This window comes from Ctenopharyngodon idella, chromosome 10 (genome assembly GCF_019924925.1).
Source record: "Ctenopharyngodon idella isolate HZGC_01 chromosome 10, HZGC01, whole genome shotgun sequence".
In the NCBI taxonomy this organism is placed as follows: domain Eukaryota; kingdom Metazoa; phylum Chordata; class Actinopteri; order Cypriniformes; family Xenocyprididae; genus Ctenopharyngodon; species Ctenopharyngodon idella.
This window is the reverse complement of record NC_067229.1, coordinates 29265547-29283406: the sequence shown is the minus strand read 5'-3', so window position 1 is coordinate 29283406 and position 17860 is coordinate 29265547. Positions and strand designations below refer to the sequence as shown.

General features: G+C 36.3%; 1 protein-coding gene across 7 annotated transcripts in view; it reads left to right on the top strand.

The window, feature by feature from the left end:
* The first annotated feature begins 246 nt into the window (after positions 1-246).
* The window catches only part of sh2d3ca (SH2 domain containing 3Ca), a 55699-nt gene continuing 38085 nt past the window's right edge, over positions 247-17860 (top strand). For 4 of the 7 annotated variants that reach the window (XM_051909400.1, XM_051909398.1, XM_051909399.1 and 1 more), the window contains exons 1-3: positions 247-420; positions 3376-4099; positions 10776-10815. In XM_051909400.1, the coding sequence (XP_051765360.1) occupies positions 402-420; positions 3376-4099; positions 10776-10815 (783 nt within the window). In that variant the 5' untranslated portion in view covers positions 247-401. Of the gene's footprint in view, positions 421-3375; positions 4100-8043; positions 8175-10775; positions 10816-17860 lie in introns of those variants that run through there. The other 3 variants (XM_051909403.1, XM_051909402.1, XM_051909406.1) reach the window with 3 other exon arrangements.

Genomic DNA, 17860 nt, shown 5'->3' with positions numbered 1-17860 from the left:
GTATAATATGATGTGTAGGATGATTCACATTTTGTTAGACGTGATATTATTAGGGCCCGAGCACCAATGGTGCGAGGACCCTCTTAGAATTGCTCTGTTTATTATTCAGTCCTGTAACCTTTGACAGAGTGCCCCAACAAACTCTCTTGTATGTCAACATCTAGTGCTATTGAGTAAATGTGTCATTACTGTTAAGTACAGATCACATGTATCCGCCCAGCAACCACAGGAAGTCACTCTTTCACTGCTGCTTCTTACAGAGCATCAGCCCTGTGCAGCGGAAGTACACGCATCTGTACACAAGCACACAAACACCTACAAAAGCCAGAAGTGAGGACCTGTGGCTCTCCATCCCGGAAAAAAAAACATCTGCATCCTGTCGAACACAGGAGTCAGACACCATGATCAAACGCAAACTGAGTGAGTATATTTGATTAAGGACTTCTGCAATGGTATGGTGTAATCATTCAGATATTGTATCTTTGCCATGAGGCTTGTTATTGTGGTTAAAGTCTCTGGTCGGTTAAGCAAGTCTATTAAAGATCAAAATGCCTTAAATAACGCCCCACTGTCCTTGTTGAAGCTATCAGTGAATTATAAAGGATCAGGACTGTTAACATTATTGATTTTTTTTTATAATGGCCTCAAAGGGTAATGTTCTGCTCTTATGAAGGTTAGTGTATTTGAAGGCACTAGTGCATAGACAAGGAAATGTTTTTAAGAGGCTTTTTGTTGTTTTGCTCACATGCCTTGAGGTAAAGCCAAAGCCAGCCCAGAATCACACCATTCTGAAGAAGTGATGGGATATGGGAATACCGTAATGACATTTGGGGATTCAGCTGCACCAAGCAAATGAATGTACTTCAGACTAGATCAATATAAGCCAAATTGAACATCGACCAAGAGAAAACAAACTCATGATGAAAATGAAAGTATTTTATATCAGATTAGTTTCAGTATTATAAGGTCAAATAAAGACATATATGGGTATATGGATAAACTGCAACTGAGAGATTTATTACAATATTGTGTAATATTGTGAGAAAATGCATGTAAAAGCACAGCCATGAAAAATAAAACCTCACAACAGCATTTAAGTCACAAGTTTTTCCACAAAGGTCTTCTAAAACCAGTCATATACACTCACTTAGTTCTTATGGTTAACATTCAGGAACAACTGAAGCAGAAGGTATTTTGTTTAAAGTTTAAAACCTAAAATCTATTTAAAAATATTTAAATAACTCATGTATGTTCATATACACACCAGTCTATTGCCAGTAAAAATAGAGATAATTAAAAACATTTTGCCTTACTAAAAGGAATTGCCTCACAATGGAATGTCCATTAAACATTTTAACAGTAACAATGAAATTATTATGAAACAAAATAGTAAATTTAGCAAACATACAGAAAACTTTATGTTGATAAAACGCATGAAAGGTGACAACTTGCCCTGATTTTAACTTTATGAAAATATCCTTTTACTGAGAAAATTATGTAATCTTTCAGTTCAAATCTATTTTTATTTTATAGACTGACTTTTTTTGTCTCCTCTCTGTATATGAAAATGTGTATATGTTTACATTTCAAATTATGTATGTATATATATATATATATATTATTCAAATTTACACATTGCAATTGCTGAAAGTGAAACAGTAAAGTTGATATTTAAATATTATTCATTAATGTTTAAATATTAAGCAAGAAAACACAACGAAATTTGTGTTTTAGGAACCCATATGGACCCTTTTCACAGACTGTGATGTCGCATTTTTTTTTCTTTCAATTTTAATTTTTACAAAATTGAATAAACTACACATTTATAACACTATATATTGTGTTATATTACGTTGTCAGTAAATGACAAAAAATATATGATAAAATAAATAAATAAAATGAATTAATGTGGCTGTGAATTTGACATCTTTCTCACTTCTGACCATAGGTGTAATTTGCGAGTGGGACGGGCGGGATCGGTGAAATCACAAAACAAAATGCACATAAACATGTCCCTGCTCTTGATATACAATCACTGATGAACATCTTTGGTTTTAATGAGAAAAAAAAAATTAAATAAATTATATGAGTTGGATTAGAACCCAGAACCTCTGGCACGCTAAACAAAAGTTCTACCACTAGTCCATCAGGGCGATCAGATATTGAATGCATTGAATACTCTCGAGACTAACAATATATTGTATTATACGAGATGTAAGGATGAAACTACCATATTACACATGAGGTCTATGTCAATAAATTTTATGCATTTATTATTGTGTTAATACAATTACAATACACCACCACACACATTCCTGTCCCACCCACTTTTTAAAACAAAGTTACGCCACTGTTTCTGCACTGCCTCTCTCTTTTTGGAAAGTTGTGGAAACTCTATCACAGATTATTTCTACAGAAGTTTACCCAACTATGACGACTGATTATGATGGAAATGTGAAAAGTGTCCATTATTATTATTATTATTATACATCACAATGCTATTGTCTTCTTTAAAAGCCGCTTTTACTATAGATCAGTAATCATTTCACTTTAGTCATTTAATCCTAAATTTAAGTGTAAATAAGATTTTAATCAACATTTATTTCAAATTAACAAGACCTTTGAATGTTGTGTAAAAAGTAATAGTCTTAGCACCACAAAACAGTACAATATTCTTTAATATCAGTTACACTTTTGCATAGCTGTGTTTCTTCTTCAAGACAATACCCAGAAACACATTACGAGCTACATCACTTTTAATAATCTCATGTGTTTTTCATTTCAATCTGTCTGATGATAAACATATTCGGTCTGGACCACTCGACAAGAAACAAAACCAGAACAGGGCTAAACTCTGACGGTCCCCCGAGAGCTATAATTATTAAGATAAATGAATAGACATTCCAACAGTGACAAAGAGAAAATTTAGGGCAGGCCCTAACATTAAAGATCATGCTAGAAACAAATTACGATAAAGCTTTATTTTAAGAATCGCCTTCCTGTTTGTACAGTATCTTAATTTCCTCCCCCGTTCATCATTATCACTGTTCGGCAACCATGACATGATTTTCATCAGAAAGAAATATTCTGGCTTCATTTATGAGAAGCTGAAATGTTCAGATGTCTGTTTTAGAGACTAAAGGGACCAATGAATTTTTCTCACAGATAAGGTCAGGGCTTGTATTTACTTAAGAGGCTACATGTTTCTTTCTCACATTGAAAGAACTCTTGGAATGGCAGGGAGTCAGGGACCCTAGGGTGCACAGTCAGCCCTCAGTGGGCGCGATAAACCTTTTTTTTTTTCATTCGAGACATTTAGAAAACTGAAAACTGTGCCGAGTTACAGCATACACAACATGTTTTCTCCTTTCTCAGGCTTCAAGTGGTTTGGTAGTCTCACCAACCTCAGGCGGAAATCAGATGCCCAGAAGGACGATGAAGCAATCAAAGAAATGTCCGCTGACGATATGGGCATGAATCCACGGAGCCAGAACTATGCCAGCTCCAGTGAAATGTACACGCACATGGGCACCATGCCGCGTCACTCGAAGAAGGACAAAAGCTTGAAGAAGAGCAAGTCCAAGGACAAGAACACCGTCAGTCAGAGTCAAAGCGTGAGACCTGCACAAGACCATGTAGTTGATTCACCCCTTCTCAGCGTACTCCAGGGCCTGGAGGTCCTGGAACACCCCATTATAGAGGACAAACCAAGTGCTGGGACCAAAGATAGTCGCATCCAGAATCGTGACCTTCCACTACCACCAACTGTGGATGGACACTCAACAAAGCTGGAAGATGAACATAAGGAGCCTGTAGTTGTCTCCAAGCTACATGTTGATCCAACGAGTGCATATCTAGAACCTTCACCAGATCTGTGTCTGAGCGAAGAGTTAACGGTCCAGCCAGTGCTGCCCAAGAAAAAACATAAAGAAGAAGATGCCTCCCTGAAAGGTGCTGAGAAGCTCCAGGTGGACAGTAACTTGATTCAGTTGCCTCTGAAGATGAGCAGCCAGATGGAGCAGAAGACAGAAGTAGAAGAAGATGCTAATATAGAATCAGACTGTAAACAAGACAGTCAGGAAAAGATGGAGCCTAACAGGTAAAAATCAGCTTGATTTTTGAATCTGATCTTTGTTTGTTATATACAAGTACAGTAGCTACGTTTATTCAGTACAGTACACTTTAAGTCGGCATGAAATGGAAGTTGCGCAATAATCACAATATCTCTTCCTTATTGTGACGTATATCCGAGTGAATTGGCTTCTTAAACAAGAAAAAATGTAGGATGGGATTTTATTTTGTCCATATGAAATTGATTGGGTCGACACATATTGAGTGAAACAGTGTTGTAACCTCATGTGATGAAGCAAGTTGTGATAAGGAAGGGGGAATCAACTCACTACTTTTTAAATTCTTAGCATGAGCAGTTGAAATGATTTCAGAAAATTCTTGTATTAACTTTTGAGTAATGTTTCCAGTGGAAAACAAGACAAAAACATATTGTATTATACCTACTGTGTCTCTAGTTGTTTTCACTGGAGGTTCGGCAACTGCGCTTCAGAAAGCTGACTGAAAAACTGAAGTAAATAGTCATTGTTATGGAAACGATACACAGTCAGTTTTAGTTGCATTGGTGTAAACTGGCAGGTTACACATCCATGTGGTGCTCACTGCAGAGCCAAATGACATCCAGCTCATGTCATGGGTTGAGCTTGACCTAGTCCAGCCCCACCTCTGTAAATCTAATGGGTGGAGGGATAGAGTTATGGGTAGGGTTAGGGTGTGGTTAGACTTTCTAGCTCCACCTATTATGCCCAAATTACATCCAGAGATGGGAAGCTGGACTTCACGCTCCACCCATGGCTCTGCAGTGAGCAGTCTCTCTACACATCTGTCCACACCGGAAGCGAATGGCGCGACACATCACAAAAGCACATAGAACCCATTATAATCAGTTGCTGAATTCGGAACTGCATACTAGCATACTACTCTTACAAGTTCTGCCATTGAAAGATATGGTAAAAGGAGTATGAGTAGTATAGGGTTTCGAATTCAGCAAGTGAGTCTACACTGGACAAGTCGCCAACAGTAAATGCGCACTTGCGCCAGGGCCGTAACCACCATAGACATTGAGGGGGACAAATCCCCTCCAGTAATTAGAAATGGCCAAATTCCCCCCTATATATTTGAAATTTTTGCACTGCTCTGCTGCACTTCATTACGCAGCACTCTGCATGTTGTTGGGATGACAAAAAGGTTTAAAAGTTAAATTTTTTAGTCTGGTCTGCCTCAGCGGTCTAACAGCGCTTGTCAATGTCAAATGATTGAGATGGCCAATCAAATCAAAGTAGGCGGGGTTTAGGTTCTCTTTTGGCTCATGCACACAGACTGCACTATATATAGCTTAATGCGATTGCGGATACTATCTTTCCGGTGAAATCACAAAACAAAATGCACACAAATGTGTCCCTGCTCTTGATATACAATCATTGATGAACATCTTTGATTTTAATGAGGGAAAAAAAAAACTATACAAGGGTGGATTAGAACCCTGAACCTTTGACACGGTTGACAAAAAAATCTACCACTAGACCATTAGAGAATTCAAATGCCAATAGTGGAGAATCTCAGGACTAACAATATATTGTATTACAGATATAGTATACAAATAAAAGTATATGTGTGCATATTTTGATGCACATTAATGCAATATTATTTGCAAATAGTTCCAAAATTTTTAATTCCCAACTAGAATTAGACATTCATTTCATTCACTGTTCTGTTTCTTTATGCTTTATAAGGTAAGGATGTAGGCAGGGACGCATTAAGATAAACCAGAGGCCCCTGGGCTACAGCATTACAGTAGGCCCACTATTAAAATGTCACTAGGCCTTTAGACAATACACAGACATTTCAATTTGTGCTCATGTATGAATAAATTTGAATGACATAACTTCAGAAACTTTGTTTTTGTAGCTGCAAAGTCCTTGATAATGTCAGTAAAATCTAATCTTTGGAGAATGTCACTCTCGATAGACTTTTTTTTTTTTTTTTTTACCAAGGCCAGGTTTGAAAATGATTTTTTTAAGATTTGAGTGTTGAAATATCCTGTTCACACAGCAGCTTACAATAGCGTCTCGCTACTGGCCCTGTCCCAAATGGCACACTTCATGTGCACTTGCGGTCTTGTGGACTTACAATGGCTGCTGGGTGTCCGTTAAGTCCACAAGACTGTAGCGTGTCCCATTTTTCATTTTAGGTTTCAGAAGGGCACCTATGAGTGCCCCCTTTGCGGCCAATATGGTTTCTCGATGCACACTTTTCCCGAGCACGCAAGCTCCACAGCAGACTTCTACCCTACAGTCAAAGTGCCATTACATCACAAAAGTGTGGACTCTGAGGAAGGTCGCGAGGGCTTAGGGTTCCATTTGGGACAGGGCCACAGTCTGTATAAATGTGCAATGGGATCTATCAGCTATAAAAATAGTGAAAGTGACTAAAGTAATATCAAAGATGGCAAAAGTCGAGGTGCAAGTTCATCCATCAAATTAACTGATAGCTGATCATAAATTGAGACATTACTGTGATTACAGAAAGACTATGGGTGTAACCTCTGGCTAAATTCCCTCTATTGGCCCTTATCAATCATGGCCTCCTAATAATCCCCATCCACTGAATTGGCTCTATCACTCTCTCTCCTCTCCACCTATAGCTGGTGTGTGTTGAGCGCACTGGCACCGTTGCACTGTGACTGCTGTCACATCATCCAGGTGGATGCTGCACATGGGTGGTGGGTGAGGAGAGACCCCTAATATGGCTGTAAAGCACTTTGGGCATACAATAATACATAATAAAGCGCTATATAAATGCTTCATTCATTCAACTATAATAAATCAGGAAGCTGCACTGTAATGTCAGACGAGACTAATCCTCATGTCTGACCACATACCGTGACAGCGTATAGTTTTGTGATACAATATATGGTCTCGTTCCTTTGTGACACCGGTTCTGGTTCGTTGTACATGTACATCAGCATTGATGTCACGCTTGAGATGTTCTCATGAGATAGAGGCTGAGAAAAAACATTACCGTGATTCTCCAAGATCTGCTCTGTGTGTTTGGATATGCTTTCTAATACAGTTTATCTCAGGGGCCCGACCTAGACTCCAGTGGAAACCTTTGTGTTACTTTTTTGTATGGTAATAACAAAATGCCAGAATATTAAAAGGATAGTTCACCCAAAAATGAAAATTCTGTCATCATTTACTCACTCTCAACTTGTTTCAAACCTGTGTGAATTTCTTTCTTCTGTTGAACATAAAAGAATATATTTTGAAGAATGTCGGTAACCAAACAGTTGATGGACCCCATTGAGTTCCATAGTATGGAAAAAAAAAAAATACTATGGAAGTCAATGTGGCCCATCAACTGTTTGGTTACCGACATTCTTCAAAATATCTTCTTTGGTTTGGAACAACTTGAGGGTGAGTAAATTATGACAGAATTTTCATTTTTGGGTGAACTATCCCTTTAAAAATATTTTTTAAATGAAATTATTAGCTAATGTTTGGGATGCATCATAGAATTTGGGAAATGTGGGTGTCGAGGATTCTCTTTTTACATCAGGCTTTAAAGTATTATGTTATCTTGATTATCTTGATTAAACCTGCACCTGTTTCTGTTCTGGTTAATTAACTCTCCCCGTGATTTAAGCCCTTACTTTCCTTAGTTAGGTATATTGTTTATGGTTTAACATGGTTGTGTGTTCTCCTGAGTTTCTCCTTTAAAGATTGTTTATTTCTCTGAATCTCCTGCATCATGACAGGTACAGCCATATTTCCCATTTCACAGCTGGCATGTAAATGACTGGCAATGAGGTTACAAATCTGTGACAGTTTGATCAGTGACAGTGAGGTCAAACAGTGTTTCAATAGGGATCCTCATAAATTCACATTAGAGGGCAGCAGAGAGCAACAGGAAGAACAGGGATTCAAAGGAAAGTTGATGTTCATTCCTCTCAGATTCCAAGGGAATTGACAGACTATATACATGAAGAAACAGACTGGGAAATTTAATTTACAATTTTAAATTAGGAAACACCTCATTTGGCCTTTTTTTACGAAAAAGATTTTTTTGTTGTGTTGTTTGAGTATGAAGTTGCACAAGGATCTAAGGTGAGTTTATCATTGTCAGTATGTTGTGTGTCGCAGAGTAAATGTCAAAAATGTAAATGATAACTGTAGTTTAGTCTAAAATGTTATTTTACTGCTAATACAAAAAAATAACTTTCATAATCTTGTAATACGTCATAATCAATGTAATTTCATTTTATTTATTTTCCTTTTTTTACATTTTGATGGCACATTATTTTTTGGCTTTATATATGATAGTAATATTTAGTAAATACTGAACTTGAAAAACGAATGTGAACTTTATATCTTTAAACATAGCCTTTACAAAAGTGTCCTGTGGTCGTATATGGTGTAGTTATAATATCAAAAGATAATGCTTTGTTACTTTGAGGTATACCATGGTAAAAAAAAAAAAAACATGGTATTATAATGGTACCTTGTCTCGGACAGGCCTTTTAATACAAGCAGACTGTGTGCTACATAAGCATTGTCCTCTGAATTTTTATAATTGGTCAGGGCTCTATATAAACAACACCTGGTTAGATGTTTTCCCTGTCATTTGTAAATACGGCTGAAAGAGAATAATGATGTGAGGTCAGCCAGCACAGCTGGAGGATGTGATCTGTCTTCAGGAAACAGTGTGTTAAGAGTCTTCCTTCTTTTGTATGTATAATGTCTTGAGCTTCACCTTTCAATGTGTTTACCATTGTAAACTGGTGTCCCTCTTCCAGGAAAACCTCTGATAAAACAGTATAAAAAATAATTTTCACTAAAAGAAGATCATACAAAATTCAAGTTGTCACCTAAAATCTTTTGTGGCAGTATTCAGCAATAAGCAGCATCTAGATACCGAATACATACTTTAAATTTATGAGTGTTGGACCATTGAACATGAATTCATGTGACCATTCTGACCAAAGACAACATTTTTTTTGGGGTGGATCCCTACACTTTTCATCCCTGACAAGTTGGATGTACCAGATCACTCCCAAACCCTTACAAAAACGTTTTCCTACTTAATACCGCAAATGAACATTAATTTGAATAAAAAAGTAAAAGAATAAAAAATAAAATTAATATAAATAAAATTAACATGTATTATTATTAATAATAAAATTATTTATTTATTATTTATTATTTATTAATCTTAATTAAATAAATGACAATTTCGATATATAACCTGACCAGCCAAATTAAATACTCCTTTTTGGGGGGCACTTTTGCTGCTGTGTGATTCTGCATCCGCATTCTGGACCATCAAAATAAAGTGAAACCTATATATACTGCTTTCATTCCAGTGTTTCAGAAAAATAATCTTCTGTTCAACACTCACTGTTTCACCTTAATTGACTGAGAATTCATACTGTCTTTTCAGTGTGGCAGTGGTTTCCACACACTTCTGCTTTTCTGAAAATTTTCCCACGTTGAAAGTAATTTTTAGGCCTGATTTGACAGTAAAATTGCCGTTGCTCATTTATCAAACAGCAAATTTTTGTTTTTGTGGTAGTATTTTCCTCTTTACCAAAAACTCTTTCTGTCATGTACATGTAGGAAAATCATACTTTTACACCAATGAAAATTCCTCAGGGTTTATTTAAGTCAATTTCTGAAACTTTTGAACATTTCCACTGTTATTTGGAAGACAAAACAGTTGCCCGTATTCGGGGAACATGCTGTTTATTGAGATTCTTTTGTTTGAAATATGAAATCCTGTCTAAATTAAAAGAAAACATATCTATGTTAATATCTTTTTATATAATGTGTATTATAGGCTGTTTAATGGATTGATAATATAAATATGAACAAATTAATAATATATTCCTCTTTCATTTTAAATATTCCACACAACCTGAAACATAAATAATGTTGCTTTCCTCATTTTCAAAGTTTTTCAATTTTTCAAAAAAAAAAAAAAAAAAACAGTAAAAGAGTGATTTGTTCATATGCCATTTTAATAAAGTAATATTCAGCTTACTGTGGTCAAATGCTTATCTCTGCAATTCCTGTTTTCCTGTCATTGATGTGGCGTGCAGAAGAAGGAACATGAACACACTTTTCACTTCCTTTGGATGTTAAAAGAAGTTCAAGTTCCTCTGTGAGTTTTATTAAGCATCTTCTGATGTGAAAAGAAACAAAAGAGGAATAGCGAGAAGAAAAAAAAACACATGCACATGTATTTACAAACTTTTATGTTAGATGCGATTAATCATGATTAACATAAAAGTTTGTAAATACTTTGTGTATGTATGTATGTATGTGTATTTATATATATATATACACACACACACACACACACAAACTTTATGCAATTAATCACGATTAAGTTATTTGACAGCACTAATCATTATTCTCTGCAATACTTAATTCTAATTTATATTTTTGTATAATGACACAAAACTGTATAATTGACTTTTTCAACTGATAGTTCTCTTTTAATCATATGAGAACTAAATTTTAGCTTAATTTGCATGTCAGTTTATTCAGCTAGTTTGTGATGTAAGTAATTGTGCATAAAGTAGGATAATCTGCAGTCAACTTTGCTTTGGAAGTTTATTTTGCAAATATGACTAGCTGACTGTTAAGTGCATTGCATAATATATAATATGAACAGTTTGTGCTACTAAACAATTTTTCTTTTCACAGACAGCTGGACACCACAAACAACAAAGGAGAATATGTGGAAGTAAGGTCTTTTTTTCTTTCTCTTAGTAATAATCACTTTAAAAAATGTATTTAAACTAGGCAAATCTCTCATCCTTAATAAGGAGGATCTGTCTGTTCTTTGAGGCTTCCTCCTGACAACTTGCTGAATATGGTTATTTCATGCTTAATTAGGCAAAATCCCTGTATTCATTAACTAAAAGCACCATTTGGAGATGTAATAAGAAATTAATCTAATTAGTTCTTTTGGAATGTGCTGATTTGGTGCAAATTAATGTTCTTCCTGTCCCTACCCTTATTTACAGTCATTAAGATATTAGATTCTGCATTTAATTGCTGTATAGTGAACTCTGCTACCTCTAGATGGCGCTATAAACTGGTCTTTATTTCCTGGAGCTCTGTGTAAGGGAAGGTTAGGTGTGGCCAGGCTCACATGACCCTCAAGCCTTCAAAACACACATTCTCATTTACACACACTGTATAAAATATGTGCACACAAATACGGAAAATTCTTCTTTGTCTGACACATGCACCTTATTACTACTTATTACTCTTACTTCTTAAGAATGGGAATTGTGAGGAATTAAACAATTTTGAGTACTTTTGAGGAAAAAACATTTGGAGAATCGCTGACCTCTGCAGTTTGTTGCCAAATATAACATGTAACATATTTTGTCATTCATGCATTAATTTGTTTACCATCTTAACAAAAATTCTGGAGAGTTAATGTGTGTCTTTACCCTCTAGCAATTAAAAAACAAAAGCAAAAATGCATACATTTTGTGGAAGAACATCGTTTTGGTCGTGCTTCGGCTCTTCATGACTGTGCGGATGAAATGACCCTTTTTTTTATAATAGATAATGTTTTACAACTCTGTTAGATAGTTACATATGTCAATTTATTTACCTGTTGAGTAATGAAAACCCCATCTCTGCATCACTTTTACAACATTTCAAATCCCTCAGTTGAAGAAGAATTGATCATGTATTGACTCATTATTTAAATTGTGTTAATTTTGAACAAAAAAAGTTACATAGAGTACTTCACACAAGCCTTACATAGACCATAACATAGTATAACATAGTAAAACTTTTTGCTTTAACTTTAAAAATAATCTGATCGTAGGAGCCATTTGTTCGGGATTTTGACAGCACTGGTCATGCAGTATGTTTTTGGTTCACTAAAAAGAACTGGCTGAAGAGAGTAATTTGTTCAGAGTAGATGTGGTTTTTGATTCCCACATAGATTTTACATTGAATATCAAGTGGCAACATGGCCGTAGCCAGCTATGAGGCTCAAAAATATGATTTGAAGTTCTCTGAATGTCTAATTAGCTGTTTAAAACTACTATGAGTGTCACTTTAGGAAGTTAATACAGTGGGAAGTTGAAGGTTAGGGTTAGCGGTATCTTTATCTTATTTCTAAAACTCAAGATTTGATCTTATGTCGGTTTATTTGTTGTTATTGTTGTCGTTTTTTTATGGGTCGTTTTTCATAGCAATATCTGGCAAAACTTCAGCAATTAAACTGACAGTAATCATAAAAATCCAATAGACAGTGTGGGCAGATCATTCAGTAAGACAATAATCATCATGATATTAACCTTAAGAAACGGCTAAGAAACGCTATAAACAGTAGAATAATAACACTAGTACACAGATCTGTACAACAAGAAGGTTACAGAATGAAATATGCCAAATATGTAAACACTGGCAATGAAGGTTATTTCATTCAATTTAGTAGTTAACCTTTCACAAATAAGTCATGCTAAAAACATTCATACTTTAGATCACAGACAAAGTTCTTATAACTGATCCATAGCAATGCTTATTTATGAAAACTATTACAGTAATTAGTATTGTTGCATGAAAAATAATCAGATAATAAAATTACCTAGTCTATAGTAAAGTATTAACAAATTGTGATGTAATAAATAAGGTCTAATTAAACGATGTCTATCCTCCAAAACCGACAGAACAGAGAGAGTACCCAAAGTGTACACAGCAAAATCCACAGAGTTAAATCAACTCTGCTTAGAGTACATATGGTCCCTCTCTAAATAGTGTTAAAGTAACACTGAAGCAGAGTTAAAGTCATTGTAGTTTTTGTTTCTCTCTTTTCTTCAGTGATTCTGCTTGTTAACAGCAGGTGTTCATCACTAATGCTCAATCATCACCTAATTAATTGCTTAATTATCTCATTAACTTTAGCTCTGCTTCAGTGTTAAGGCAGGAACACAACAAGCCGACGGTCGGCCGTCGGGCAATTTTTGTTCGTCGGCCGACTAAGTTTTCTCAGTGTGTTCCGCACCGTCGGCTTTTTTTCGGCCAATTCGAAATGTTGACTCGGCGTCGGAGCTCATCGGTCCGTCGGGCCATCTGATCATTCTGATTGGCTGTTCAGCTACTGCCACCTGCTGGTTCGGAAAGGCATTTCATCTCACGCAGGCGCAGAACCGACGTGCTACTTGGCCGTCGGCTGTCGAGCGTTGGTTTGGTGTGTCAGGCCAACTTTGGACACAGACGCTGCCGACGCGAGCCAACCCCGCAGTCTGCTTTCGTCGCCACTAATTCGTCGGCGTCGGCTTGGTGTGTTCCGGCCTTTACTTTAACACTATTTAGAGAGGGACCATATGTACTCTAAGCAGAGTTGATTTAACTCTGAGGATTTTGCTGTGTAGAATGCCAAAAAGGTTCTGACGAAATACGTTTCATTTCTACTTGTTATTGTTGTCATGTGCATTTGTAGTTGTTATTACAGCACAATTCTTAACACCCCACCCCAGACCTCAAAAATTTTCAAACCCTGGTTACAGCCATGAGTGGCAACACAACAGTTTATCATAAATTGTTTATTGCAAAATCAACAAAAACATCCTTAAAACCCTTTCCATCCTTTTATTATAATTACTAGAAACTGCCTAGGTCTAATTTCTATATATTTGTTTTTGTCAGACAACCTGTCCATGTTGGTATGCGTCAATTTTGACTAGTTTCTACCAAGTGACAGATGAATTTGTGGTAGATTACTGTACTAGTTTGATTGGATGCACAGCCTCCTTTCCCTCCACTTCTTGGATGCCTCTCTTCTCCACCACAATATGAAACTTTAATGGTGTCTGAGTTAAAATGAGTCTCTGCCCTGAATGTTCACTGTAATGGCAAAACAGTTCTTTCAACTGGAAACAGAGATGAACAACTGGTCTTCGCTCCAGAACAGAACATTCCCAGAGGCCAATACATTTGAGGTGTTCGTAATTGCGTTCTTCCGTTTAGCCGTTGGTACCCAATGTTTATTTTCTGCTGGGCTGTCATCTCATTATCTCAGCTGTTCTTAGATCTCACACCTTTCCCAGCACCTTAGGATTGAACTCCCAACCTTTCTACTAGCCGTTAATACCAATTAGCAGTTTCCTTTCTGTAATTGTATTACTGAAAATTCTACTGAAAGATACCAAAGCTGATCTGCCCTAACAGCACAGTACTTTGTACCACAGTGTTTATAAGGTAATACCATGATTCTACTTTGATACTTATTCAAAAACAAACACAAATATATATATATATATATATATATATATATATATTTATATAGTATTGCCATTGTATCATGTCCACCAAATCATATTATGACCATGGTACTTTTTTATTACATTTTAGTGTGGTCTCATTTGTATAAAAATGGATAAGACTTAACTGATATTTGTACATAAAAAGAGTTCATTTGGACACAACATGGAAATCTCACTGCCACAGTGCTATGGGAGGTTGCTTAGGCATTGCTAGTTGCTAGTGTGTTCTAGATTTCTTTTTTACTGGTCAAAAGAGGCCAATATAGTAGTGATACATAGGCAATAATAGTAGTGATACATAAGAAAAATGGCAATATTAATAGTGATACATAAGAAAAATGAGACATAGAGAGGTGAACAGTCAGTGAAGAAAGACAGGCAATGAATTGAGAAAGACAAAGTGATGTAAACCCAGCTGGTGAAAGATGGGGGTTGTGATACCCCTCTTTTTCCACTCCCTTCTGTTTTTCAGCATAGCAATACATACAGAACAGCCAGTTATTTTGTTTAAATCAAATCACTACACAGCTCTGCATTGATTGGAACTAGACCTCACACACTAACATGCTTCTCATGGCCTTCTATTACTGCTACAGATCAAACCAAATGACCAAACTGCTTGATCAGCAAAAGCAGTGCTGACTTGGGAAAGAGCCATATTGCAGGCCAACTACAATACCCAGAATTCTAAGGAGGCTGCGCTCATTAATGTTAATAGGAAGGGGGAGGTGAGGCGTTCGGGCCCTGTAGGCAGATGGAGGTAGAGACAAACCACCTCCACCTCCTCATTATCAGTTCACTCACAGAGTCTAGCTCCTCTCCATTGTACCACTGCACCCTGCCTGCAGGACACTCTCTGTGTAATTAATATTTAACTGAGAGAGAGATTGAATGAAAGATTGAGGCGGGGTTGTGAAGGAAAAGCCATGATCAGCATAGATACACATAACAGCGTGATACCGAAAATAAGAAATAGAGAGGGAGAACAGAAAGTAGAGAATTAGGACAGAGAGGAAGGAAAGAGAATTCAAGATCTCTTTATTATCACAGTTATTTCTCATAGACATGACATGTTATTTCTCCTTGCAATGAGATTAAATAAAATTTTGCTGAAGGCTACTTTTCAGATTTGTTTCTCCTTTAGAATTTCAGAAGTGATCTGTTTCTGTTTCTCAAATACTAAGTGCTATGCTTGGCAGGAATGCCAAAGTCATAGTTTCAATGGGATGGAATTGGAAGAATAATGACTGGAAGAAGAAATGACATTTCCCTCCATCTGCCATTGGTTAAACAAACAGGCAGTCCCGCCCCAATCTCACACCATTGGTTGAGCAATTATTGCTGTGTTGTTCTGGTCAGGACAATCAAATAAGTACAGCAATGCTTTGATAGTACCACAACGCCACAGGGAAATCAACCTACAAAAAAATCAATTTAGGCAGTAATTTCATCTCTCACAAATATCTGTCTGTGGTTGCCATATGGTTGTCACCATGTGTGTGTCATGTGAGACTCCTCATCGTATCTGTGGTAATAACATGAAATCCTTTTTTCATTACATGAAATGAAAACATTCTCATGAGACAAACGCACACCGTAACATATGATGTTAACCCACACAATGAATTACACCACTATCTTTTACTCTTTAAGAGGTTCAACTTGACATTCATCCTTCTATTGTCTTAGGCTGATGAGCGTTCAACATGAAATTAACATGTTCTTAGCGGATTATCTGCAAATGCACAATAGCATCAGTGAGATTTCTTTGCAGAATGGGTTTCGTCTAATTATATCTTTTGTTTTTTCATTGCGTGACCTCCCTAGTTGATGCTGTAAGCTTCATTGCTTAGTAAGCTTGTTACAGAACCAAATATATACGCAAAATGCTGATGTGATCCTTACAGCCAGACAGATGGTTGTCTGGTCTTAGATGGTGGATGTGTCCAGCAGGTGTGTCCAATACTTCTCCTGGAGGGCCACTATCCACTATGCAGAGTTTAAATCCTAATTAAACACATCTAAACCAGCTAATAATGTAGTATTACTACAAACTTTCAGGCAATTGTGTTGCAGCAGGTTGAAACCAAACTCTGCAGGACATTGGACCTCCAGGAACAGGATTGGACACCCCTGATTTATAACCCTTGTGCGTCAATTAAAAAAAGTTACACATAGGCCCATAGTGGACAAAAATGTCCATGTCAAAAAAACTGTCATAAAAATTTGAAGCTTGGGAACATAGACTTAAGTTTGACCCTTGGCAGATTATTGAAGAAAAAAAATTTAAAGTGAAATTAAAAAAAAGTTTATGAACATTATTTTCTATAAAATATATATTTTATGAAACATGTTGAACTCTAGAAAATCAAAGCCATAAATCTAAACAAGTTGTGTTCCAAATTTGAGGTTGATATCTCAAAAAATGAGCTTTCAGTAAGATTTTGTTTGGGCGCAGTACCAAATTCTCCCCATTAGATGCCAGCAAAGCTCCGCTGGTACACACAGTGGTTGGATTTGTGATTTGCTGCACAGTAGAGTTTTTCTCTCTCCAATATTACAAGCACACACACGCACAAACACACACAATTTTTTATAACACACATACAAACCACACTCTGACATCCATACCAACACACCCACACAATTATAGCTGCATAATTTATCCAATTGGCTCTATAATATAAGCAGAAATCAGGAATAAAGTGAGTATTTGCTCTATGGGCCAAACCTGAGAAAATGGCACAATCTGGTAAAAAATAGTAAAAATTTTAATTTTGAAGCCTTGCCAACAGAATGAAAGCCTATTAACAAAGATTGTAACGTTTTATAGTTAAATGGGGACATTTTTGTCCTTAACGCCCTGAGAGGAACTATTGTTTTGTACCTAGTGCAAAATAGATTTTTTTTAAAGGAAATGGGTGTAAAATAGTAAAATTCCAATAAAAATACACACCTGAGCCAATATTTATGAAGTTGGCATTAACACAGGCAAAATGATCAAAAAACAAAACTGAAAAAGACAAAATGTCCATAAGGTCGCACAAGGGTTAATGGAATAGTTTACTCAATGATAATTTACTCACCCTAGTATAATTCTGAACTCATATGACTTACTTTCTTTCATGGAACACTAAAGGAGAAGTTTTGAAGCATGTCCAGACTGCTCTTTTACACTGAAAGTGAATGGGGACGGATGCTATTGAGCTCCAAGTATAAAAAGAAACACCATGTGGCCATTCAACTTGTATACTGTATTCCACATCTTCTGAAGCCATATGATTTCATATGACAAACAGACTGAAATTTTAGTCACTTTTCACTTATAATCTTCCTCCACCACTGCAGCTCTCTAATCTCATTTGCGCATATATTTAAACTTGACATGGCTTGTTTGGTTACAAGACATGCAAGATCCATTGCTGTTTGATATAAAACCTGCCATGTCTTGATTCGTAAAGTTTGAATATGCAGAAGCACAAATAATATTTGAGA